This window comes from Phodopus roborovskii, unplaced genomic scaffold (assembly GCF_943737965.1).
Source record: "Phodopus roborovskii unplaced genomic scaffold, PHOROB, whole genome shotgun sequence".
In the NCBI taxonomy this organism is placed as follows: Eukaryota; Metazoa; Chordata; class Mammalia; order Rodentia; family Cricetidae; genus Phodopus; species Phodopus roborovskii.
The window spans coordinates 54,323,368-54,349,544 of record NW_026126480.1 but is presented as its reverse complement, the minus strand read 5'-3'; the positions used below and the strand labels follow the sequence as shown (position 1 = coordinate 54,349,544).

The 26,177-nt window shown below is 43.9% G+C and overlaps 2 protein-coding genes across 3 annotated transcripts in view; both read left to right on the top strand.

The window, feature by feature from the left end:
• The first annotated feature begins 216 nt into the window (after positions 1-216).
• Sf3b2 (splicing factor 3b subunit 2) lies at positions 217-17,950 on the top strand. 2 transcript variants are annotated; one of them, XM_051193628.1, is made up of 21 exons: positions 217-385; positions 559-605; positions 1,048-1,125; positions 2,297-2,536; positions 3,824-3,941; positions 5,887-5,993; positions 6,290-6,386; positions 6,689-6,780; positions 7,065-7,280; positions 7,406-7,543; positions 7,703-7,783; positions 7,970-8,197; positions 10,303-10,452; positions 11,053-11,142; positions 11,239-11,346; positions 11,643-11,750; positions 11,985-12,127; positions 12,212-12,313; positions 17,080-17,179; positions 17,267-17,452; positions 17,720-17,950. In XM_051193628.1, exons 1-21 carry the CDS (start codon positions 253-255, stop codon positions 17,789-17,791), a joined length of 2,634 nt encoding a protein of 877 aa, XP_051049585.1. In that variant the 5' UTR covers positions 217-252; the 3' UTR covers positions 17,792-17,950. The 2 variants fall into 2 exon arrangements, with proteins under 2 accessions (XP_051049585.1, XP_051049584.1); XM_051193627.1 differs by having other exon boundaries at positions 5,884-5,993.
• A 1,012-nt stretch (positions 17,951-18,962) lies between these two features.
• The window catches only part of Pacs1 (phosphofurin acidic cluster sorting protein 1), a 122,028-nt gene continuing 114,813 nt past the window's right edge, over positions 18,963-26,177 (top strand). Inside the window, 1 exon segment of the mRNA XM_051193625.1 lies at positions 18,963-19,673. Within this exon segment, the coding sequence (XP_051049582.1) occupies positions 19,324-19,673 (350 nt within the window). The 5' untranslated portion in view covers positions 18,963-19,323.

The window sequence follows — 26,177 nt, the reverse complement described above, 5'->3', positions numbered from 1 at the left end:
CTGGATACGGGATGTTAAAGCAGACGTTCAGCCTCTAGGCGGTGCAGCCGTAGACTACAACTCCCAGAAGGCCCTGCAGCCTTTGTTAGTGGCGAATCCTATCTCCCAGCGAAAGGCAGTGGGTGTGTGTCTCGATTAAGTGCTTTCCAATCACCGCGGGACATGGCGGATTGCTCTGCCGGAAGTTCCGGAAAGTAGGCCCGGTGGCTGATCCGTGCTTCCGTGTTGGTCGCGCGCCTTCTTGTGGCTAAGATGGCGGCGGAGCATCCAGAACCTCCCAAAGGAGAATTGCAGTTGCCACCGCCGCCACCTCCAGGCCACTATGGCGCCTGGGCTGCACAGGAGCTTCAGGCCAAATTGGCGGAAATAGGAGCTCCGATTCAGGGTGAGGCTCTTGGGGCGGTCAAGGGGAGCTGCGTGAGCTTGTAGAGAAGTGGAGCCTAGTTACCCAGGAGACCCACGGGCGGGGGGGCGGAGACAGGCCGCTGGGGCCCGACCTGGCTAAGCTGGGCTGTTCCTGCTGGTACTAACCCCCTGATTCTGTGCTTCCTTCCACAGGGAGTCGCGAGGAGCTGGTTGAGCGGCTGCAGACCTACACCCGCCAGGTGAGTTGTGGTGGGAGTTCAGGAGTAGGGCTTTTACTAGAGGCCTTTAAGATTCCACACGGATGGGTCGTCGTTTATTTTACATTTTAAAAGAAGTTTTTAGACAGGTTTTTTTTGGTGTACACCTAGTTGTCCTTGAACTCTCTTTGTAGATCAGGATGGCCTCGAACTCAGAGATCGGCCTGCCTCTGCCCTGGGATTAAAAGTGTGTGCCTCCACACCCGACTGAGTCGTCGTTTCTTACGTAGTTCATCGCAGCTAGTCGGGTCTTGATCGTTTTGTCAGTTTTTGCCTTTGCTTTATTGTAATCGCTTTTCTCAGGTTCCAGCCCCAATCTCTGACAAACGGGTGTTGGACAAATTTTGTTAAATAAATGGTGGAGGAGGTCCTGCAATGGAATAGTTCTTCTTAATCTGACATAGAGTTCTCTTTTGTTTTGTAGACTGGCATCGTGCTGAATCGACCAGTTTTAAGAGGAGAAGATGGGGACAAAGCTGCTCCTCCTCCTATGTCAGCACAGGTAAGAGACATAATGTTTATGACATTTCTGCTCAAGGTAGCCTTTCTCCCATGCATTGTACTGGAGATACAGCTATTGGATGGGATAGTAAATTAAGGGTGTGTCTAATGAAACAATTGGGGTCTGTTCACTTCTGACTTAGTGCTGGTATTGCTCCAGTCCCCAATGCCTGCTCTTCCAAATTTGACTTATTCAAGATTCAACTTGAATACCTAGAGTTCTTACTTGATTCTCTCCCAATTGGATGTAATCATGTGTTTTGTTATCAGGCATAGCTTCCAAAGTTATTCATTGAGACATTAAGGGATGATGCTCTGATTTTATTATATACCTCTTGCATTTAGTAATTTATTGGCATTCTGTGCCCTGGCACATTGCTTTCTTTTTCTTTAAAAAAAAAAAACAAAACCAAAAAAAAAAAAAAAACCACACATATTTATAGCCTAATGGTGGTGGTGAACACCTTTAATCCCAGCATTTGGGAAGAAGAAGCAGGTGGATCTCTGAGTTTGAGGCCAGCTTGGTCTACTGAGTGAGTTCCAGGACATCCAGAACACAGAGAAATCCTATCTCAAAAAGAATGTGTATGTATGTATGTATGTATGTATGTACATTATATGTATGAGTGTTTTGCCTGTGTGCATGTCTGTGCACTATGTGAATGCAGCATTACAGGAGGCCATAAAGGTGGTTGGATCACCCTGGGGCTGGAGTTACAGAGGATTGTGAGCTGTCATCTGGATGCTGGGAATTGAACCCTGTGGTGCAAGAGCAGTTTTAACTGCTGGTCAGAACTTAAATTGATTGTTTAAGTTCTTTGGAATCTAGTATTTGAGTGTTTTCCTTTAAAGTAGTGTCTTTGACCTGGGGTCATTGGGGTGTGTGTGTGTGCTTATGTTGTAAAATTCCTGTATAGATTTTAGAGGTGTTGTTGCATCTCCTTAAATTGAATGCAAAATATATGTTCCTGATATTTTTCAGAGAAGCCAATAGCTTTGTTTGATCAGCGTTCTAAAGTTAGCATTTTCTTCTCTTGATTCTGCTATGGTGCATTTTCTTGAGTTCTGTAGCACTAGACTTTGAATGCCTGGCTGTCTTGATAGGTCCCCAGCAAATGCTTCTGAAATGAATAAATACTTTCTAGTTCATAGTGATATATTTTTTTCCACAGCTGTCTGGGATTCCTATGCCGCCACCACCTATGGGACTCCCCCCCCTACAACCTCCTCCACCACCTCCACCACCTCCACCAGGCCTTGGCCTTGGCTTTCCTATGGCTCACCCACCAAATTTGGGCCCCCCACCTCCTCTTCGAGTTGGTGAACCTGTGGCATTATCAGAAGAGGAGCGGCTGAAGCTGGCACAGCAGCAGGCAGCTTTGCTGATGCAGCAGGAGGAACGTGCCAAACAGGTAGGACAGGTAGAGACCTGCACCTAGGTCGCATTAGGTCCCTGATGGGGAAATAGAACCTCAGAAAGCTAGACCCTGAGGCCATGCTTTTTAGGAAGGTCTTGATTGAAGACTGGAACGTAGGTAACAGCTGGCAGAGAATCCTAGAAGCAAGGATTTTGGCAGATTGGCCTGGGCTGTATTGTTGCTGGTATGAGGTTTTCTTTTTTAAGCAAGGAAATCATTTATTGAAGGAATATAGCTCTTAGAGAAGCAGAAGAGGGTAGTATTTCTCTCCCTAACTTTTAACATCATGGTCCATCCGTAGGATGCCATTTAACATTGTTGAGTATCCAAACTGAGATTCTTCATTCAAGTTTCCCTTGGAGGCTATCTCATAACCAACTAAGTGTCAGTATTTCCATTTTTTTCTAGAGTTCAGGGGTTAGCAAATTGTACAACTTGCTCTTGTGTGGCATATAAACTAAAGATGATTTTTTTTTTTTAGAAGGTTGTCATTAAAAAAAAAAAAAAAAGAACATCAAACTTAAACCAAATGTGAAGCAGAATTCCTGTGATAATAACACAAATAATATTTACTTTATCCATTACAGAAAATACTTTATGATTATTGCTAGTTCTGCTTTATTTTTTTATTTTATTATTTTTGTTTTTTCAAGACAGGGTTTCTCTGTAGTTTCAGCTGTCCTGGGACTTACTCTGTAGACCAGCTGGCCTCAAATTCAAGAGATCTGCCTGCCTGCCTCCTGAGCTCTGGGATTAAAGGCATGCATTACCTGGCTGCTTACTGCTAGTCTTACATAGCATCATTTAGTCATTTGTATTTGACTCAGACTAAGATGAGTACAGATTTAGGAATCTATGTAAACCATGTTCTGCCCTATATCAATTTTATCCAGGGGGTAATTCAGGGATATTAGGAGGTAAGCATTAAAAACAAGTGGTGTGGAAATATGTATGAAGTACTACTTTTGTCTAGGTTGTGGCAGATTTTAAGGGGTAGCTATAAGAAAATGTTTGACCTTTGGGGAAAGAAAACTTATTGAATAATAGGATAGTGTTTAGTTATATAGTGAATTCTCTTCAGGGAATCAGAAATTTCCTAGGGTTTTTCTCATTGGTCCCTAGGAATTTTCCATTGTGGTAAGAAGTTTCTACTTTTATTAGTAACATGCAAGTATAGAAGTGGAGAATTATCAGCCCCTGGGTGGCTCCTGATTACACTCTTTTGTCAGGGGCTGTTTGCCAAAGTCTCTTTCAAGCTGAGACTTCATGTCCCTCTTGTAGGCAGCTGTGTTAATGGAGCAGGAACGGCAGCAGGAGATTGCCAAGATGGGCACTGCAGTCCCTCGGCCTCCTCAAGATATGGGTCAGCTGGGTGTTCGCACTACTCTGGGACCTCGAGGTAAGACCCTTGAATGGAAGGGAAGAGCAAAGAAGGTAGTTTTTTTTTTTTTTTTTTTTTTTTTGGTTTTATTTTTCGAGACAGGGTTTTTCTGTGTAGCTTAGTAGACCTCGTTGGCCTCAAACTCACAGATATCTGCCTGCCTGTGCCTCCAGAGTGCTGGGATTGAAGGCGTGCGCTACCACCACCCCGGACAAAGAAGGTAATTCTTAAAATACTTTTTATCTGGACATGATGGCACATGCCTGTAATCCTACTGTTTGAGAGGTAGTGGCAGGAGGGTAAAGGTCATCCTAGATTATATATCAAATTCAGAGATGGTCTGTGCTACTTAAAACCCTGTTGTTTCTCTGTGTAACCCTGGCTGTCCTGGAATTCATTCTGCAGTTCTGGATGGCCTTGAACTCAGAGATTCACCTGCCTCTGCCTCCTGAGTTCTGGGATTAAAGGACTGTGCCACCACCGTTCACCTTATATAATTAAAAAAAAAAAAAATTAAAAACAATGTGTCTGTATTAAACACATGCGGACTTTCTCTTGTTATTCCCTAAACTTAACAGAACTATTTAGATTAGAAATGATCTTAAAATACAAAATGTGTATTTATAGATTCTGTGCAAATACTATGTTTTCTATGAAGGGCTTAAGCTTTCTGATTCTAATATTTGGGTGGGGTCCTGTAACACAGTCCCTATGGATACCAAAGGATAAGTATATATATTTAAAAGGTTACTGAGGCTGGAGAGATGGCTCAGTAGTTAAGAGCATTTGCTACTCTTATAGGGGTCCCAGGTTCTGTTCCCAACACCCATACAGTCATCTGTAACTCCATTTCCAGGGTGTGCAATGCCCTGGAACATACATGCAGACAAATGACCCATACACATCAATAAAAAATTACTTTCTGAGTTTGGTGGTATATGCCTTATGGAGCTAGACACAGGTTCCTCTTTGTGTGGTTGATAACAACCTAGCTTACATAGTGAGGCTCTATCTCCAAAGCAAAGAACAAATGATTACTAATAGCCATGATAGTGCCTGTCTGTAACCTGTAATCCTAGTAGTCAGGAGCTTGAAGAAAGAGGACCATGTATTTGAGTAGTAGAACCTATCTCAACAAAAGAAAGGCTATAGAGGTGGAGAGAGATATTTGGAGCACTTGTTACTTTTGCTGAGGACACAGGTTCAGTTCCCAGCATCCACATGCTGGTTTGTAATTCACAACTACAGTTTAGGGGATCTGACCCCCTCTTTTGACCTCTCCAGACACCAGGCATGCACATGGTGTACATAAGTATGCAAAATATTCATACATGGGAAATAAATAAAAATTAAAAAAAAAGTGAAAAAAGCAAAGGAAGAGGTTGGAAGGATATTTTATTTCTCTTTTAATTTTTTTTTTTTTTTTTTTTTGGAGACAGGATTTCTCTGTATAGCCCTAACTGTCTTAGAACTAGTTTTGTAGACCAGGCTGGCCTCAAACTCAGAGATCTGCCTGCCTCTGCTTCTCAAGTGCTGGGATTAAAGGTGTGCACCATCATGGCTCTGTAGAGAGATTTTATTAAGAGTGCCCACTAGTCTTGCAGAGGACCTTGAGTTTTACCCTACACCCACATTGGGTGACTCACAGTCATTGGTAGCTCCAATTTCAGGGGATCTGACTCTGTTATACCCTTTATGGGTATAACCATACACATGGAATATGAGAGAAGAGAATAGAAAAATAATAACCCAAAAGAAGAAAAACTTAACTATAACGAATGTATGATAGGTCATGAATTTTCACATACCATGTGTACTCATGCAGCCAGCCTGTGAACCACAAATCAAAATATTGGCAGCACCCCACACATTCTTCTGTACCCTTTTATTATCTCGTGCTCTGCTGGGCACCTATCACCAGACTATTCTGACATTGGGCTTCTCTTTCTTCTTCACACAGTAGCTGCACCAGTAGGCCCTGTGGTTCCCACTCCCACTGTTTTGCCCATGGGAGCACCTGTTCCTCGCCCTCGGGGTCCCCCACCACCCCCTGGGGATGAGAACAGAGAGGTGAGACTGTTTACTTTTTTCTGTGTTCAGAAAAGTGAGTTTGGAGGGGACTGCTTTAGGATTTTAAGGCAGTCTGTAATGTGGGGGTGGGGTTAAATTCTTGGGCACAGGAGCCACAGTTAGCTAAAATGAGTTTTTAGGGTTAGGGACTTGGGAGACTTGAGCAGAATTCTGAAGGATGCAGAACCTTATTTATTGTATTTGTCATCACCCAACAGCCTATCCAGTGTAAGAGTTAGGAATTAGAGGAGGAAGGAACTGGGAGTCAGCTCTTCTGATTGCATTGTCTTTGGCAGATGGATGATCCCTCTGTGGGCCCCAAGATCCCCCAGGCTTTGGAAAAGATTCTACAGCTGAAGGAGAGCCGTCAGGAAGAGATGAACTCTCAGCAAGGTAAGTGGTGTGTCCTAAAGCTGCAGCACAGGACTGGACCACAGTGATGTGCTGAGACCATGTCCTTTTACTCCTTTTCCATCCCTGAGAGAGAACAGTTTAGAGAGTGACTACTCTGTAGTGATGTAGAAAACTGGGTGTGGTAGTCTTCATCTCAGCACTTAAGAGGTAGCGATGGGAGGATCAGAAGTTCTAAATCATCCTTGTCTCCATAGTAAATTTGAGACCAGCCTGGACTATATATAAGACTTTCAAGCGAAGTTTCTGTTAGGAGAATTGATTGCCACATTGTTCTCTAACAGAGGAAGAAGAAATGGAGACAGACACTCGCTCATCTTTGGGACAGTCAGCATCAGAGACTGAGGAGGACACCATGTCCATATCCAAAAAAGAGGTAGGTGTTGGAGCTTATCCAGAAGGGTTAGGCAGAGAGATCGGGCTCATATATGTGCTAATTTCTGTCCTAAGCATCATGTGGCTCTTCATTTGTCACAAAGCCCTTTAAGCTCTAAGTACTGTGGTTGCATTTACACTGAAAATGCTGCGGCTCCAGGATGCACAGCAACTTACCTTAGGCAAAACTTTGGCATCTATTTTTGTGAAGATTAAGTACTGAAGTAGTGAAGGCAGGCATGGGGTAAAGATTCTGTGACAGAGGTAATTTTCCTGTCTTGATAGAAAAACCGAAAGCGTCGTAACCGAAAGAAGAAGAAAAAGCCCCAGCGGGTGCGGGCAGTATCTTCAGAGAGCTCTGGGGACCGAGAGAAAGACTCAGCTCGGTCCCGAGGCTCTGACTCCCCTGCTGCTGATGTTGAGATTGAATATGTGACTGAAGAGCCTGAAATCTATGAGCCCAACTTCATCTTCTTCAAGAGGATTTTTGAGGCTTTCAAGGTATGCTCTGAGTGGGCCACACTCGATGGAGTGGCATAAGACTTGGGGGATGGTTGTTTGCATACAGGGGTCAGAAATGGAGGTGTGTCAGAAGACTGGGATTTCTAAGTGGTCTTTCTCTTCAGCTCACTGATGATGTAAAGAAGGAAAAAGAAAAGGAGCCAGAAAAACTTGACAAAATGGAGAACTCTGCAGTACCTAAGAAGAAGGGCTTTGAGGAGGAGCATAAGGACAGTGATGATGACAGCAGTGATGATGAACAGGTCAGGCTCCCCTCACAATTGGATGGGGATTCAGGGTACAAGTAGTTCAGGTGTTTCCCTTAGAGACCATGGTAAAGGGCTTTCATAGCTTAAGCATTGAAGTGGGCTGGGCAGTTTGATTCCTACCTGAGGTCCACCTAAGAGGTTACTCTGTTTTAGGAAAAGAAGCCAGAAGCCCCTAAGCTGTCCAAGAAGAAGTTGCGCCGAATGAATCGCTTTACTGTGGCGGAACTCAAGCAGGTTAGACCTGAGATGACCCAGCTGGATCTGGAGCCTGGCTGGGAAATTGTGAGATGCACTCAGCCCTGCTGAGTTTGCTCAAGAGGGCTTACAACGAGGTGCTTTTATGGATGCTTGGTTTAGGTGTCTTTTTAGAAAGAGAAGACAGCTTTAACCAAGAGGTGGGCTTTCTATTTCGCTTTTCAGCTGGTGGCTCGGCCTGATGTTGTAGAGATGCATGATGTGACTGCTCAGGACCCTAAGCTCTTGGTTCATCTCAAGGCCACAAGGAACTCCGTACCTGTGCCACGCCACTGGTGTTTTAAGCGCAAGTACCTACAAGGCAAACGGGGTATCGAGAAGCCCCCCTTTGAGCTGCCAGACTTCATCAAACGCACAGGCATTCAGGAGATGCGAGAGGCCCTGCAGGAGAAGGTGAGGCCGGGCTGGGACACAAACCTGCATTCAGCTACCCATACTCTTTGTATGTAGCAGCCTGCCTTAGAATTGGATGAACCATCTGTTACTAGTCTAATGAACCTTTTTCTAGATTAGAATTAGACTTTGAATCTGTGCTTAGAGCACCACTCCTTTGCTAGTTCAAGGTTCCTGGTCCTGAATAGCAGCTTTCTTCCTTTCTCTTCTTCCCTCCTGTATTCACTTGGTCAGCTTGCTGTTTTCGGATGCACTTGTAGCTAGAGGTGCAAATGATGTTTGTCTTAGTTGGGCTACTATTACTGTGATAAAACACTGTGACCAAAAGCAATGTGGGGAGGAAAGGGTTTATTTATTTCATTCACAGTTCATATAGCAGTTCATCATCAAAAGCAGTGATGGCAGGAACTCAAGCAGGTCAGGAACCTGCAATCACGAGCTGATGAAGAAACCATGGAAGGGTACTGCTTACTGGCTTGCTCAGTCTATTGTGGAACCACCCACAATAAACTAGGCCCTCCCCCATCAATCACTAATTAAGAAAATGCCCTACAGCAGCAGCTGTAGGGGTCTTGGCCCCTTTTTGGGAGTGGGCAGGGGATGGGGATGTCAAATTATCCTTTTACATGGGTCACCTAAGACCATCAGAAAACATGGATATTTACATTAAAGTTCATAACAGGAGCAAAATTATAGTTAGGAAGTAGCAATGGGAATAATTTTATGGTTGGGAGGGTCACCACAACACGAGGAACCATATTAAGGGGTTATAGCATTATGACGTTTGAGAACTATTGCCCTACAGGCCAGATCATATAGAGGCATTTTCTTAATTGAGGTTCCCTCCTCTCAGACTTTAGCTTGTGTCAAGTTGACATAAAACTGTCCAGCACAATGTTTATGTAAATTTTTAAGTTTAAATGTTTGTTTGTTCTTTTGGTTTTTCAAGACCAATACAGGGTTTCTCTGTATTGCTTTGGAGCCTGCCCTGGAATTGGTTCTGTAGACCAGTCTGGCCTCAAACTCACAGAGGTCCTCCTGCCTTTGCCTCCCTAGTGTTGGGATTAAAGGCATGCGCCACCAACACCCAGCCTAAGTTTAAATGTTTTAAATAAGTTGAGTATTACTTGTCTGTGATTAAAAAATTTTAAGTGGGAACCACCTTCCATTTAGCCTGTAGTCATCCACTCCTCTCTTTCTTTTAGTTTTAGATTTATTTACTTTTTATGGTGTTTTTCTTATATGCATATATTTGTACTGTGTGTATACCTGGTGCCTACCGAGGTCAGAGGAAGGTGTTAGGTACCTTTGGAACTGGAGTTAGAAATTATTTATTGTAAGCCACCATGTGAAAGCTGGGAACTGAAATTATGGCCTCTGCAAGAGCAACAAGTGAACCAATTCTCCAGTCCTGATCCAGTCCTCTCTAGAGCACACATTTGAATGATAGACAGAAAACTGATGCTGCTTTCATGTAGTAAGTCTGTTGTGTTCAGCACAGATTGTGCCATTTGGATTTTGGGTGCCACTGTTGAGCTCAGGAGCTTTTTGAAGCTAATTTTTCAGAATGAGATATATGAAGTTCCACTGAATTGGTGTCAGAATGTATAGCATGGTTAATAAAGACCCAGAGACAAATATTGGGGTTCAAGCTGAAAGGTCAGAGAAGCAAAGTGGCCCCCATTTGAGAGTTTTCACCTCAGTGCTTAGACCAAAAGGTCTATCCACCAAACCTCAGATTGCATCTCCAAACTGCACTGCTCACCAAATCTCACTGCTGCCTGAGACTGCACTGAGCTCCTTATTTTTTCTGTAGTGCTGGTATCAAAGGCATGAGCACTGTTTCTCTTTTAGACTGATTCACCTTCTTGTAGCTCTGGGTGGTCTTGAATTCACAGAAATCCATCTGCTTCTTGTCTCCTGAGTCCTGGGATTAAAGGTGTGTGCCACCACTGCCCAGCTTCTCTGGCTAATTAGTGTGGCTGGCTTTGCATCTTGATCTCCAGGCAAGCTTTATTAGATTATAAACAATATATCACCACAAGAGTGACTAATAAAGAATGGACTAATACTCAGTCATTCTTCCATTCTGAAAATGTTTACAGGAAGAACAAAAGACCATGAAGTCAAAAATGAGGGAAAAGGTTCGGCCTAAGATGGGGAAGATTGATATCGACTACCAGAAACTGCATGATGCCTTTTTCAAGTGGCAGACCAAACCAAAGCTGACCATCCATGGGGACCTATATTATGAGGTTCGGGAAGGGGACTGGGAGGTACAGGGTTGAGTCTTAATGTTGACTTCTGTTAGAATCCATTTCAAAGCTGCTACAGTGGTCCCTAGCCTTAAAATGTCCCATTCCTGCCACCGGATAACATAGTATGTGGGTCTTTTGTTGTTGTTACTGTTTGTTTTTTTTCCCTCAAACAAGTCCTTTTTTTCACGGTAAAGTTATAGACCAGGTATTTGAAGTAATGTTTGATATGTGGTGTAGGGACAGAAACATTTTGTGTTTTAAGTGGAGAAAAATTTTTATTTTTTCCCCTGATCTTTGAAATGTTAATCATCATGGCATCAAAAGATGATTGAGAATAGAAGGATGCTGACAGTCATCTTGTTCAGTGGCCTCATTTCACAATTGAGAAAGCAGGTGCTGTATTTGGCCTTATTCTCATAGTAGCAGCAGGGAGTCTGGTCTTCCTTTTTCTATTCTACCCAAGTGGGAGCCCAGCAGCCCTCATGGGGCTTTGTATCTGATGGAGTTAGGACTTCTTGTCTGTTCTCATGTCCTCATACCACTGAGATCTTAGTATGTGTCTGGAGTCCCTAACAGCAGGTTGTGCTTTTTCCCTAGGGCAAGGAGTTTGAAACGAGGCTGAAGGAGAAGAAGCCTGGAGATCTATCTGATGAACTAAGGATTTCCTTAGGGATGCCAGTAGGACCGGTAAGTGTTGGCCAAGTGGCTGGGGAAGCTGGAGAGAGGGTAAGAATAGGAGCAGAAGGGAAAGGTAGGTCACATCCTGTTCTGTTTTATCTACAGAATGCCCACAAAGTCCCTCCCCCATGGCTGATTGCCATGCAGCGATATGGGCCACCCCCATCCTACCCGAACCTGAAAATCCCTGGGCTGAATTCACCTATTCCTGAGGTGAGCAGTGAGCTTGTTTTCCCTCTTGACTGCGTTTTTTTTTTTTTTTTTTTTTTTTATAATCTGTGGTGTGTGTGTGTGTGTTACACAGGAGTGTATGCGTTACACAAAAGTATGTGTGTTACACAGGAATGTGTGGACATATGTTCCTGTGGAGGCCAGAGCAGAATATAGAGTGATAGATGTCTTTTTGTTTGTTTTTTGAGTGAGTCCTTATCTTGGAGTGTTAACTTTTTTTTAGGACTTCAGTTTTTAGTAGAGTTTTGGAGAACTCATTCATGTCCCCTCTTCTGCAGAGCTGTTCCTTTGGCTACCATGCTGGTGGATGGGGCAAACCCCCAGTAGATGAGACTGGGAAGCCACTTTATGGGGACGTGTTTGGAACCAATGCTGCTGAATTTCAGGTATGGGGAGGCTGCTGAGTTTGATTTACTCAATGCTAAAAGGTTAGGAATAGTTCATTATCAGGGGACTGGACTTGGTGGTGTTCAGTCTGGAAAGGGGCATGTGTTTTTTGAGGTGTAGTACAGCTTTCCTTTAGAGGATTTATGTGTTTACTTTTCCATCTTTCAGTGAACAGCAGGGTGGGGCAATAGGCGAAGTAAGTATGTGTTGAATGAATGAGGACTCTCTTTTAGACCAAAACTGAAGAAGAAGAGATTGATCGGACCCCTTGGGGAGAACTGGAACCATCTGATGAGGAGTCTTCAGAAGAAGAGGAAGAGGAAGAAAGCGATGAAGACAAGCCAGATGAGACTGGCTTTATCACACCTGCAGACAGGTAGGAAATGGAACCCATCTCCTCCAAAACAGCCCGTCTTTGGGGGATGTTTCTTTACAGTGGAACTTTTGTTTCTCTCCCTAGCGGACTCATCACTCCTGGAGGATTCTCATCAGTGCCAGCTGGAATGGAGACCCCTGAACTCATTGAGCTGAGGAAGAAGAAGATAGAGGAGGCGATGGACGGGTGAGAGAAGTAGTCAGGCAGTTGTTTGTGGGGAAAACTTTCACTTTAGTTGGTCTTCTGGGTTGGTTGACTGACTTTCTAATTCCAGTTTTCTTTATTCCCTTTCTTAACAATAGTTTTTGTTTGTTTTTTTTTTTTTTATTTTATTTATTTATTTATTTATTTATTTATTTATTTATTTATTTATTTGTGATACAGTTTACCTGTGTAGCCCTGGCTGTCCTGGAACTCACTCTGTAGACCAGGCTGACCTTAAACTCAAGAGATCCATCTGCCCCTGCCTCCTGGGTGCTGGGACTAAAGGCATGCATCACCACTGCCTGGCTCTCTTAACAATTATTAGACACCAACTTTGTGCCAGTGGGAAGTCTGGAGGGTAGATAGTTGAGGTAGAATAAAGTAATTCAGGTCTGGCTAGCAACGGTGAAGCTGATGAAACTGGTGGGTTTGAGAAGAATGTTGAATTATGGGAAGGCCCTTGGAAGACCTCGCTGAAGCGGTAGTATTCGAACTAGTAGGAAAGAATCAGCCAGCCATGGTCTGTAGTCAATAGAGATAGAGCACAAGCAAGCACAAAGGCCCCAAGGGAGGCTTTGCATCATTAGGGATTTTACAGCTCTGTAGACACGTAGGACTGACCCAATCTAGTTTGATTTCCACTGGTGATAAACACCATGACCAAAATAAACTTGGGAGACAAGGATTTATTTGGTGAACAGGTTACAGTCTTTTAAAGGGAGTCAGAAAAGGAGCTCATGTCAGGAACCTGGAGGCTGCTTACAGCTTGTTCTTCATGGCTTGCTCAGTCTTCTTTCTTACACAGCCCAGAATCATCTGCCCAGGGTTGGCACAGCCCACAGTGGGCTTGGGTCCTCCCACATCAGTCAATCAAGAAATGGCTCATAGGCCAGTCTAATGGGAGCATTTTCCCAACTGAGATTCCCTCTATCCCAGATGATTCTAGTTTGTGTCAAGTTGACAGAAAACCAACCTGCACACCTCTTTATGATAAAATAGCTTCCTTGTCCTTATTGCTTACATATCTGCACATGTGTGCAGGTATGTGCACCTATGTAAGGGCCAGAGGTTGCTGTTGGGTATCTTCAATTATTCTCAACTTTTATTTTTTTCTGTGTATCCCTGACTGTTCTGGAGCTTACTTTGTAGACCAGGCTTGCTTTGAACTCAGAGATCCACCTGCCTCTGCCTCCCGAGTGCTGGGATTAAAGGTGTGTGCTACCACATCCAGCCTCAATGTAAAGGAGTATGGTTTTTCCACCTGCCACCACTGGTCTTGTCCTGCCGCTGCGCCAGCCCCAAATAATGCACAGAGACTCTGTATTTGATACAATGTTATTGGCCAGGTGCTAGTTTCTTATCGGCTAGCTCTGTCTTAATTATTAACCCATTTCTATGTATTTCCACGTGGTCTTACCGAGAGCAGAGGAATGGCGATTCTGTTCTCTCCAGGCTCTCCATCTTGACTCCTCCTATTTCCTCCTTCCTATTTCCTCCTTGTCTTCTAGTCCCTCCTGTCTTCCTTTCCTATTGGCCAACAGTGCTTTATTCATTAACCAGTATAAGAAACATATACAGAATGACATTTCCCATCACCTCAACTTTATTTTTTTGTTAATTTATTTTTGGTTTTTCCACACAGGGTTTTCTTGTGTAGCCCTGGCTGTCCTAGAACTCACTATGTAAACCAGGCTGGCTTTGAACTCTCAGAAATCTGCCTGCCTCTACCTCCAGAGTGCTGGGTTTAAAGGATGTGTGCCACCACTGCCCCGCTCAGAAAGCCCAGTGACCCTTCTGTTTCTGCTTACCCAGCCCTGGGATCTTTAGCTTTCATCAGTATGTAGCTTTTTGGTTTTCTTTCTTTCTTTTTTTTTTAAAGGTCTATTATATATACATTGTTCTGTCTGCATTTGTCCCTTCAGGCCAGAAGAGGGCACCAGATGCCATTATGGATGGTTGTGAGCCATCATATGGTTGTTGGGAATTGAACTCGACCTCTGGAAGAGCAGCCAGTGCTCTTAACCTCTGAGACATCTCTCCACTCCAGCCTTTTGGTTTACTTAGTAGGATTGAAGTAGTGTTCAGTTCTCCCGAATAGGAGGCAAAGCTCAGGAGATTCTGTATTCTCAGTCCCAAACCGTGTTAATTTGGGGGTTTTCTCATGCGATTATTTGAAATTGGCACTATTTTCTGTCCTTACTGAGCCTTCCCGGTGGCTCTGGAACGCCTTGCTGTTGGTATTGTCCTCACATGCACATTTTCTTCATACTTCTCGCCTACAATACTTGAAGGAGGTCTTAAGTTCTTGAGTTCTGTGTCCTATAATCTCTGGTTGATTTGGACCTTATTCTTTCAACTGACAGAATCCTCTCATCTCCCCTGGTTCTATGTTGTGGAAACTCAGTACCACTGTAAGGCTCATTTGACTTTTTTTTTTTTTTTTTTAACTTTTTAAATATGTTTTTCAAGACAAAGTTTCTCTGTGTAGCTTTGGAGACTGTCCTGGAACTCAACTTTGTAGACCAGGCTGGCCTTGAACTCAGAGATCTGCCTGCCTCTGCCTCCCAAGTGCTGGGATTAAAGGCGTGCACCACCAACGACTGGCTGTCAGCCAGTTGTTTTTAAAGGGTCTCTAACTGCTGAACCTTCTACCTCTACCTCTCACTTGGTTTCTGTCTTTTAGTAATCATTATCCTTTATCTTTCTGTCTGTTGCCTTGAAAACCAGTCCAGTTTTTGCTTCTTATCAGGAAGCAGAATTCTGAAGTTTTGCATATTAAAGGAAAGAAAGCAAGTAAGGGTATAGCATACAAAGTATGAATCCTTTAGGTTGTGATAAAGAATTTGGATTTGGCCAATGAGATGGTTAATTCAATGGGTAAGGAGTTGCCTTAGGCTGGAGAGATGGCTTAGCTGTTGAGGGCACTTGATGCTCTTCTAGACTATCTGAGTTCAATACCCAGCACCATATGGCAATACACAGCCATCTGTAACTCTAGTCTCAGAGCTGTGGCACCCTCTTCTGACTTCTTCAGGTACCATGCACTCATTATACACGTGGAGAAAAGAGTCATACACATGAAATTTAAAATATATGTGTGTGTATGAATAATTTTTGTTTTGAGTATGAGTATTTTCCTTGCATGTATGTCTGTATACCATGTGCATGCCTGGTGCCTGTTGAGGCCAGAAGAGGGTGTCAGATCCTTACAGTGGTTAGTTGTAAAAATAAAGTGCCACATGGGTGCCGGGAATCACATGGGTTTTTTAGAAGCAGCCAGTGATAACGACTGAGCCATCTTTCCAGCCCCTAAGTAAATCTTTTCTTTCTTTCTTTCTTTTTTTTTTTTTTTTTAAGCCTGATGACCTGAAGGTTTTTTTGTTTTTGCTTTTTTTTTTTTAGTCATAGTTTCTCTGTCCTGGCTATCTTGGAACTTGCTCTGTAGACTAGGCTAGCCTTGAACTGTGAGATCCACTTGCCTGTGCCTTCCTAGTGCTGGGATCAAAGGCATGCAACACCACTGCCTGGCATTTGATGACCTGAGTTTAATATTTGGAACTTAATGTGGTGGGGTGAGAGCACTAATACCTACATGTTGTCTTTTGACCTTGATATATAGGCTGTGGTATGTGTATACACTATGTGTATGTACATGTATATACTAAGTAAGTATAATAAATTATTTTTAAGAAAGTTCAGATGTAGTCAAATGATTATCAGAAGTGTCAGCACATTTTTGATGACAGAATTTGAATTTTTTTCTAAGACATTTACTGCATCAAGAATCACCTCTTCTAGGGGAAACATTGGAGAGAACATGGTCCTATAGGTCTCTCTTACAGTGATAGTGATGGATTTGCCATTTGCCATTAAACATTACTCTAAGCATAACTGAAATCAGTGGTTGAAGGTTCTTGTGTCTTTGGGAGGGCTGGAACATTAGAACAGACTGTACTTGTGGGGAAGACTTGTCTGTTTTATTCATTCATTTATTTTTTGAGACTGTCTCTCTCTCTCTATATATATATATATTTATATATAATATATATATATATATTATATATAAATAAAATAGTCTTGCCTGTTCTGGAAATCCCTGGCCTCTTACTCAGAGACTGGCCTGCCTCTCTGCCTTTGGAGTGCTGACATTAAAGTCATATACCACTGACTTTTATCATTTTTAAAAATAATTACTGTATGTGTATATGCATGATATGTTTGTGTGGGCATATGTGTGTATGTGCCATTGTGCCACAGCAGGCTCATAGAGGTCGTGACAAAGAGGTTAGAGGAAAACTCGGTAGAGTTATTTTTTTCCTTCCTCCTTTATATGGGTTCCAGAGATGGGATTCTGGTCAGTCCTGCTTGTGTGGCTGAGCTATTTCACTGACCCTAGCCTGTTCTTTTGACAGTTTCTCTCTTCTAAAGTTCTCTATGAAACTTTAGTCCCTTTAACCACTATACTTTCCTTATGTGTGAGCCCTGGTCTCATCTCCTAATTTGATTCAGAAGATCTCTTAGTTTAGTCTTTGTAGCCCTTACAGATTCTATCCTGTAGGATCAGCACAAACTCCACTCCACAGCCCTAACCCAACTTTTCTTATGGGCCTCATGAATGACAAATACTTCAGCTGTAGTTAGTTATCTTGGAATTGTCCGAGAATCTGAATGCTACCTATGTTCCTTTTGATTCCAGAGAACCTTAAGTCCCATGTCCCTCATTAGGTTTTACTTTTTGTCCTTTGCAGCAGTGAGACACCTCAGCTGTTCACTGTATTGCCAGAAAAGAGAACAGCCACTGTTGGGGGAGCCATGATGGGATCAACACACATTTATGACATGTCCACGGTAAGAATCTGGAGGGCATTATTTTGTGAAGGAGATGGCGCTAGTGTCTTAGAGTCTTTGGATATAACAAGGTTCTAATCTTTTCAGGTTATGAGTCGGAAGGGCCCAGCCCCTGAACTGCAAGGTGTGGAAGTGGCTCTGGCCCCTGAGGAGTTGGAGCTGGACCCCATGGCCATGACCCAGAAGTATGAGGAACATGTGCGCGAGCAGCAGGCTCAAGTAGAAAAGGAAGACTTCAGTGACATGGTGGCTGAGCATGCTGCTAAGCAGAAGGTAAGAGTAGTCTGCCTGTCCTGGTGGAGGAGCTGTGTGCTTTAGTAGTGGGAGGGAAGGTGCCTGCTTCATAGCTCCCTTGAGGGTGAAAATCTTAAGAGATCCTCCATTGGTTGCTGTCTCTTAAGTAAAGTCATCTGAATCTGAGAGGGAAAAGAGAATGTGGTTTCAGTACTTTTTTTTCCTCAGTTTTTATGTCTATGTAAGGCTCCCTCCTGTTGTGGAGGGCTCCTTTAACCTGTTGTAACCTGTCTCTTTCTCCTACAGCAAAAGAAACGGAAAGCTCAGCCCCAGGACAGTCGTGGTGGCAGCAAGAAATACAAGGAATTCAAATTTTAGGTCCCTCTCACAAGGGCCTTTAGGCCCTTTGTATGTCTGGGCTTTACATGTGGATCCCCCAAAGCTAACTGTGTACTTCCCTAGGCTTGTCATTTCTTGTTCTTATTTTAGACTTGTTTTGTAAATAAAGCTGTTTCCCAAGGAAGTATGAATACATGACACTCTGGAATCTCTCTCCTTTTTAGCTTCTGCAGAAGCCTATACTTCTTGCCTATAATCACAGACTACCTCATAGGACTACTGGATCATAGGTTGCTGAAATTGTGGATAATTTACTATTCCCTACCCCTCTTTTGTCTGAAGGCTCTGAGGGAAGTACCTTTAGGTCTGGTCTGACCTTACTGCTCTGTCCCTGGGGAATAAAAATAGCCAGCTTAGCACCCTGGCTAGGCTGGGAAGTAACTGTAGGCTAGGGAAGTAGGCCAGGTGAGGCCTTTCTCATTGACCTTGTGGCAGAAAGGCCTACTTCTAAATAGTTCCAGAGTCCCTGCTAACCCTTGGATCCACTAGGGTGTGTGTGTGTGTGGTGTGTGTGAAGGGTTTTTTTCTCTGGGGGCTCCTAAGTTGTGAGACTAGGTTGGAACATAGGATCCCATAATATTTGCTCAAGTACTGGGAGAAATGAGGTGTGGGTGTAGGAAGGTACAAGAGTGGTGGGTGGGGGTGGGGGTTATGGGAACTGATCAGGCCTTGAGAGAAAAAGAATTTTAGATATTGAGAAAGCACTGAGGCACTCTGCGACTGAAATGAAGACTGGGGGGCCGGGGGAGGGGGCGCTGTACCAAGAAGAAAGGCTGTTAGATTTGGCCAACATTAGCTGGATGGGATCTGGCCTACCCTAATAAAGAAAACTTCCTAGCTTAGGTGCCCAAGGTGATGGCCAGTAGCTAGATATCCACTTAAGAGCTCCTTTTGCAGGAGTGGGAGAAGAATCCTGTAGCCCACAGAAGGGGTCGCCACAGCTGGCCGTCCCATTCCCACGCAATGCGTGACCCGCTGAGCGTTAGCCTCAGTTACGTGCTCGGCAGATCCCACGGGTTGAGCGCGCTCCCGTGCAGCCCTCTCCGGTTTGGGACCGCGCCCCGGAAAACCCGGGCTTCCGCTGGCGGGGTAGCGGCCGCCCAAGGGGAGAGGGGGAGGAGGGGCGCCCAGCCAGCACACCAAGGCCTACGGGCAGCGCCGTGAGAGCGCGCGGCCTGTAGCCCCTTCCCAAAGGCCGAGGGGCCCAGCTTGGGTCTGGCCCCGCCTCTTGGCGCTCGGCTGGGTGGGGCCGCGGCTCCCCGCCCCCTTTCGGACACGCCCACCCAGTGTCTGGGCCGCGCGGGCCGCAACAGGCGGCGGCGGGCGAGCGCGAGGACCGCGCGCAGCGAAGGCCCGCGCGTGCGTGCAGATTCGCTGGCGGCTCGCGCTCAGCCCGGCGGTCTGAGGAGACGCGCTGAGCCCCCGCCGCCGCCGCGGGGGGAAGCCTGCGAGTCGCTCGGCGTGGCCTCAGTCTGTGTAAACCCTGCGCCCCTTCGACCCCTGGTCAGGCCATGGCGGAACGCGGAGGGGCGGGCGGTGGTCCTGGCGGTGCCGGGGGCGGCAGCGGCCAGCGCGGCTCTGGGGTCGCCCAGTCCCCACAGCAGCAGCCGCCGCCGCAGCAGTCGCTGCCGCAACAGCCAACGCCCCCCAAGCTGGCCCAGGCCACCTCGTCCTCTTCGTCCACCTCGGCTGCGGCCGCCTCCTCCTCGTCCTCCTCCACCTCCACCTCCATGGCCGTCGCGGTGGCCTCGGGCTCTGCGCCTCCCGGCGGTCCAGGACCAGGCCGCACCCCCGCCCCGGTGCAGATGAATTTGTATGCCACCTGGGAGGTGGACCGGAGCTCGTCCAGCTGCGTGCCCAGGTGAGCAACGGGCGGGTGGGATTAGGTGTTGGCGTAGAGGACCGCCTGGCCGGCTCTGTGACAGGCCCCACCTCCCCATCTCTCCCTGCTGGGTTAGGGGACGTCCGCCACCCTAGGCTTGTCTGGGCTAGGGTCGGGTATGTGTGTGTGTGGGGGGGGGGGTGGAGGAGGTGCTGCCTTCGCCTGGGCCTTCCAAGATTGTTGTGTAGACCCGCCCTCTCCGGCAGCCCCACCTTCCGCCTTGGCCCGGACCACCTTTTGGCCTCCTGGACCCAGCCTTCCTTGGCTGGATCTGACGGAGAAACAAGGCCTTCCTTGCGGTCAGTAAGTCACTCTTCTTCCTGCCTCACCAGCACTCGTGGGCTGTATATATGTTGCAGAGATGGCTTTGATATAACTATTTGCCAATGTATTCAGCATATGCCAAATACAGTTGTTACCTGTTGCAGGTAAAGCTGACTTAATAACACTTGGGGGTCAGTACACACGTTCATCTGTACTGCACACCATACACATTTATGAGTACTCTGTGCTCTTAGTTTGGGGCATCAATTGAAGGTGTTCTCAAATGCATGTTTTCATTTCCTCCTCCCCTAGGCACTGGTCACAGGGTCTCCTAGTTCCTCAGGGCTCTGTATAATGACTGCCTTGTTCCTAAATTCAATTTTTATGTCTGTTGGAACAATTTGGGAACTTGCATCAAAAAATACTCTTGGGGATACTTTCTGTTTCTCTATGGTAAAGCAGTTCTATAACTCTTTGGGGACAGTGTGTTGGAGCTGGTCCTGTGATAAGACAGCCTGCAGGGTTGGTTTTGCCCAGTAAGCACAAAGAAGTGCCTGGAGGTATTCTGTTTGTGCTTCTAAATGGAGTTGACTCTCAGGTTCTGTCCTTACTCTGTTAGCTCAACAGGGCAGGTGGATGTGTGTGTAAGTCAGAGATTGGGAGAATTGTGGGGTTCCACCCTCAACACTGTTGATATTTCCTTTCTCCTATTAGTTTGAACAACATCACACCAATATATAGGGCACTGATGTCATTTAGTGAAAAATATAGAACATTAATCTACCCGTTAAAGCTCTCAGTTTAATCCCAGCATTCAGGAAGTAGAGGCAGGTGTATCTCAGTGAGTTCCAGGACAGCCAGGACTGTTACACAGAGAAACCCTGTCTAGAAAAACCAAAAGAAAGAAAAGCTCTCAGTGTGCAGTGTGCCCCGTTCTGAACCATATTCTGGCTTCCCCCACAAAGGTAAACACTAATGTGAATTGTGTTTATCCTCCTTCACCTCTGTCTGTCTCTCTTAATTATAATTTTATTAGTTATGAGTCTGTTAATAATAAATTTTTTAGCTTTTTTTTTTTTTTTCCTTTTGAGACAGTATCCTACTTGCCTTGGTTGACCTGGAACTCACAGAGATTTGCCTGTCTCTTGCCTCCCTTAGTGCTGGGATTAAAGGAGTATACCCCTACTCAGTGTTTTTGGAGCTTGTAGAAATACTGTATGTATTGTGTCACTTTTAATTCAGACTTGTGTAAATTATCAGTATTGTTTGGTAGCTCTAGTTTTTAATGCTTTCCCTAATGGATAGTGTTTGGTTATATGAATTACTGTTTAATTTTTATGAGTATTTAGGTTGTTTCTTGTTAACCTAGATAGTAGAAGTTTCTTTGGAGTATATTTGTATGTAGGGCAGGAATTTCTGCTTGAAAAGTGTGGATTTGAAGCTTCAAGAGATGATGCTAGACTGTTTTGCCATTTCCACCTTCTATTCATCCCTTTGTGTTCAGCATTCACCTGCTCTAATTTATATTGTCTTCTCTGCCCTTCCCTTAAGGCAATCAGGAACCATAGTAATTTACTTTTGCCAGAGCCCTCCTAGCATGACACCAAACTCAAGTGAGAGCTTATTGTTGGATGGGTATGTCTTTTGGTCCTGGGCAGACCTCTCTCTTTCTCTTTCTATGTGAACCTTTCCATTATTGAAGTATGCTACTTCTCCTGTTCTTTTGCATAAAAGTCCTGTGCTCCATCCTGAATGGGTTTGCTGTTAGTAAAACATGTTCTCTTTTGTTATCTGTGAGTGTTTGAATAGTGACCATTGGGTAAGTTGCCTTTTCTAGCTTGTTAGATTGAAAAAGAATGAATTGATGGGTAGAAGCTGTCACAAAGGGGAACAAATACAAAAATCACTGAGTTTTGCTACCAAAGGTCTGCATAATAAATCACTAGCTCAGGGAACAGGGTAGGTGTTCTGTGTGTGGATGTGTATAGTTATGTCTTATTTACTATCCAGTCCTGGCCTGTCCTTTGCACTTCTATAACTTTGCTTTCTAGCCATTATCCTTGGGCCTGCCAGCACTTTGTGAAACACTTGTGTTTCTTGAAGCATTCTGCCTGTATTCAGGATAGAAAACACCCTGTGGGGAGAAAAAGGCCTGTTACTGGCCCTTGAAAATATTAACTCATTTGGTGAATTTGTTGTCTCCTGGTACTTGTCCATGTTATTTAAAATATACTGGCAACATGAAACTCTGTATAGAACCTGGAACTAACATTCTCTCATGAAACTCCAATGAGACACAAATCTATGACATATAGGCAATTAAGAAATGTAAATCGGATGGTGAATTGGAGGTTAGGAACACTGGGAGCTAGGCATAATGGCATATGCCTATAGCACTGGGGATTTTGAGGCAGGATGATTAGTAATTCAAGGACGGCCAGAGTTTTATAGTTTCAGGCCAGTCAGGAAGATATAACAAGACTTACTTGAAGACCAAAAGAAAGAAAGAAAGAAAGAAAGAAAGAGAGAAAGAAAGAAAGAAAGAAAAGCAACCAACACTATAGGAGTGAGTGGGTGTCATCTAGTACAGAAAAGAGGGAGTGTAACAGAGAAGGTCATGCTGCTTTTCCTTGATACTCTTGAAAATTTGGTTTGCTTTTGAAAAAAATAGAGTTTCCTTTATCAGACATTTAGATGAGCATTGTAGATGTTTTTAGGTACATGTCTGCTCATTTTTATTGTTTATTAAATTCTCAGAAATGATAGTATTTTAAAAAACTTTCAATAGCATGCTTACAGTTGACTTTAAAAAGGATTAATTGCCTAGGTGGTGATGGTGGACACCTTTAGTCCCAGCACTCAGGAGGCAGAGGCAGGTGGATCTCTATGAGTTCAAGGCCAGTCTGGTCTATAGAGTGAGTTCCAGGACAGTCTACTACTACTAAAAGCAGTATAGAAAGATAGACATTATAAAAGGAAAGGTCCAGATCCCAACTGTGTTCTCACCTCTCCAAAGTAGCCAACATGACTTCCGGTTATCTTTGGACAAAAACCCAGCAAAACTGTTATATGAATAGGCATCTCTACAGTTGTTCCCTTATTAAATTCATAGCTTTAAGAGTTGGGGTTGCACCACTCACCCACTGAATTGTCCTCAACTGTTCTTGGGGATGGTAAGGAGATGTGTGGGGTGTGTGGGGAGGGAGGGGAGTGTGTGGCATGTTGCTGGATGTTAAAGCAAAGGTTTTAGAGTCTTATTAACCTATCCTTTCTTTTTCAGTCTTCATATGGTGGGATTTTCCCTCATATTTTCTCTTTTGAATTGGCTAAAGTTAGGAAAGGCAGAAAATCATTAAATTTTATTAGCATTCAAAATTTTCTCAGTCATATAAAAGTGATTAGGCATTGGCATGTACCCTGATGTATAACATATAAACTATATTGAAGTGGGACTTCATTTCAAAGCATACTTGAAGGTCCTTATCTTTGTGCTTACTTAGGGAGAGAGTTCAATAGCTATCACTCACAATTTCTTCCTAAATTACATTAAACATATAGAAAAGGAGTACTAAGGTTAACCCTTATTAGACAAAAGGGTTATTGCCAAAGGAGGTGGCCAAGCTGAACTGGCATGACTAGCTTGCAGCAGAAATGTTTACAAGAAAGCACTTGGAAAGAGATGCAACTCTAACCACAAAAGCACATTCAAGCTGGGATCTCACCCTGATCACTGTATGCCAGTACAAACTCTTTTATGATTTGACTTTTCCATTGGTTACAAATATTTTTACTTACCATCCATCCTAAGATGTACATCAAATAATAAAAAAGATCTATAAAGCCATTTCTTTAAAATTTTTTTTTAATTTAAATTATAAACAATATTATTTTACATACCAATCTCAGTTCTCTCTCCCTCCTGTCCTCCCATGCCCACCACCAACCTTTATATCCTCAGGGAGGGTGAGGCCTCCCATCATCAGAGTCTGTCACATCATTTGGGGCAGGGCCCAAGGCCCCTCCCCCCATGTATCTAGGCTGAGAGGGTATTCCTCCATAGGGAATGGGCTCCTAAAGTCCATGCACTAGGAATAAATACTGGTTCCACTTCCAGAGGCCCCATAGACTGCCCTGGCCTCCCAATTGACACCTTCGGAACACATACTTCTTAAATGATAGATGTAAAGTAAATTCAGTTGATCAAATAAGAGAGAGTTTGTGAAATGTCTGTTATCTCCTTAGCATTGAAAGTCTTAAAAGCATTGTTTACGTCCTAGGAGATTTGAATTTCACAGTGTGAGTGTTGTAATAGAATATGCTCCTTATCAGGGTAATATCATCCACCATTCCTGTGGAAGATCAGATTCCTTAAGTCAGAAAGAGAATGACTTTCATTGAGTTTGTTTTACATGTATTGATTTACAGATCTTTGGGACACATTAGTAGTTATGTGATTTCTATTTGGGGGGAGATGGGGAGTTGAGACAGGGTTTCTCTGTGCAGCCCTGGCTGTCCTGGAACTCACTCCGTAGACCAGGCTGGCTTTGAACTCAAAGATCTGCCTGCCTCTGCCTCCCAAGTGCTGGGATTAAAGGTATGCACCACCACTGCCAGGATATATGGTTTCTTTTAAAGCTAGTTTTCTAGTTTCTCAGTTTTGTGGCCAAACCACTGAGTTGCTACTCTTACTTTCTGCTCTTATAGGAGGGAAATACACGCCAGAGATTGTTTGGGCTGTGTACTCTATTACCAGGGGAGACTGAGTGGGCCTGCTTTAGTCTGGCCTTGAAACTGTTGAAATAGACCTGTTTTGTCTAGCTTGCCTCTGATATCACATTCTAGAAGTACATTGGTAGTCTCAGGTAACTGGGAATGATTTGGCAGCATAGGATTTAGAGTGTTCATGAGAAAAGTCAGAATTGAAGCTTGCCCAAGAACTTCTTTCAGAGATGGCCTCAAAAGAAGGTGGTTGCAGTTGACAAGCTCTCACAGAATCCTTCCTTCTCTAGGCCTAGACCCAGGAGTCACCAGCACTGCAGAAAGATTTTAGAGAACCCAGATGTATATGATGGTAACTACTCTGTGGTGGTTCCTTTACATAGAAATTCACAGGCAATTTTTTTTTTTAGAAAGTGGACTGGAAAATCAGAAAAGGACTTTATGTTTCATTCACGGGTCCCACTAGGGCAACCTTGTACCTGACATCTTTTCCTTAGAGTACAAATAACTAATAGTACATTGCTGCTTAGGAAGAGAACCTTCAGAAAAAAAAATATTTTCTTAATTTAAAAGTTTATTTTGGTGGGAAGGTGGTTACCATAATGTATATGTGGAGATCAGAGAAGAACTTTGTGGGGTTGACTTGTATCTTCTACCTTTACATGTGGAAAGCAAACTTAGGTTGCTAGGCTTGTTCAATAATCGTCATTACCTACACAACCCTCTGATCATTTCTTTCCTTTTTGAAACAAGGTATCATATAGCCCTTGTTGGCATTGCTAAGGTAGCTGAAGCTAACTGAATTCCTGATTTTCTTGTCTCTGTCTCCCAAGTGTTAAAATTTCAGGCATATGCCACCACACCCAGTGAAAATGTAATTTCTTAAAATATTCCAGTAGCCTGGAATGGTGGCACATGTCTGTAATCTCAGTGCTTAGTAGGCAGAGGCAGGAAGATGAGGAATTTTAGGCTAGTCTTTACTACATAGTGAGTTCAAAGTCAGCCTCGGCTATAGAAACTGTTTCAAAAACTAATCTAGGCTGGAAAGTTGGCTCAGCAGTTAAGAGCCATGGTTGCTCATAATAGTCTTTAAGTCCTGTCCCTGGGAATTGTATGCCATCTTCTAACCTCCATGGGCACCAGGCATGCAGGTAGTGCACATAACATACATGCATGCAAAACATACATCACATAAAATAGATAAATCTAAAAAGTTAGAATTGTTTAAAAAACAAAACAACTAATCAAAGGACTAGAGAGATGGTTTAACAGTTAAGAGTACTTGCTACTCTTACGGAGGTCTCAGGCTTAGTTCTCAGCATCCTCATCAGACAGGTCGAAAGCATCTGTAATCCACTTCTGGGGATTTGATGCCCCCTGCCTCCTTGGGTACCTGCACTTATATGCACATAATGTGCATACAAATAGACACACCTTCATGTAATTACTAATGAAAATAAATCTTTAAAAATAAAAACCATTCCATGCTGAAATTTTGTT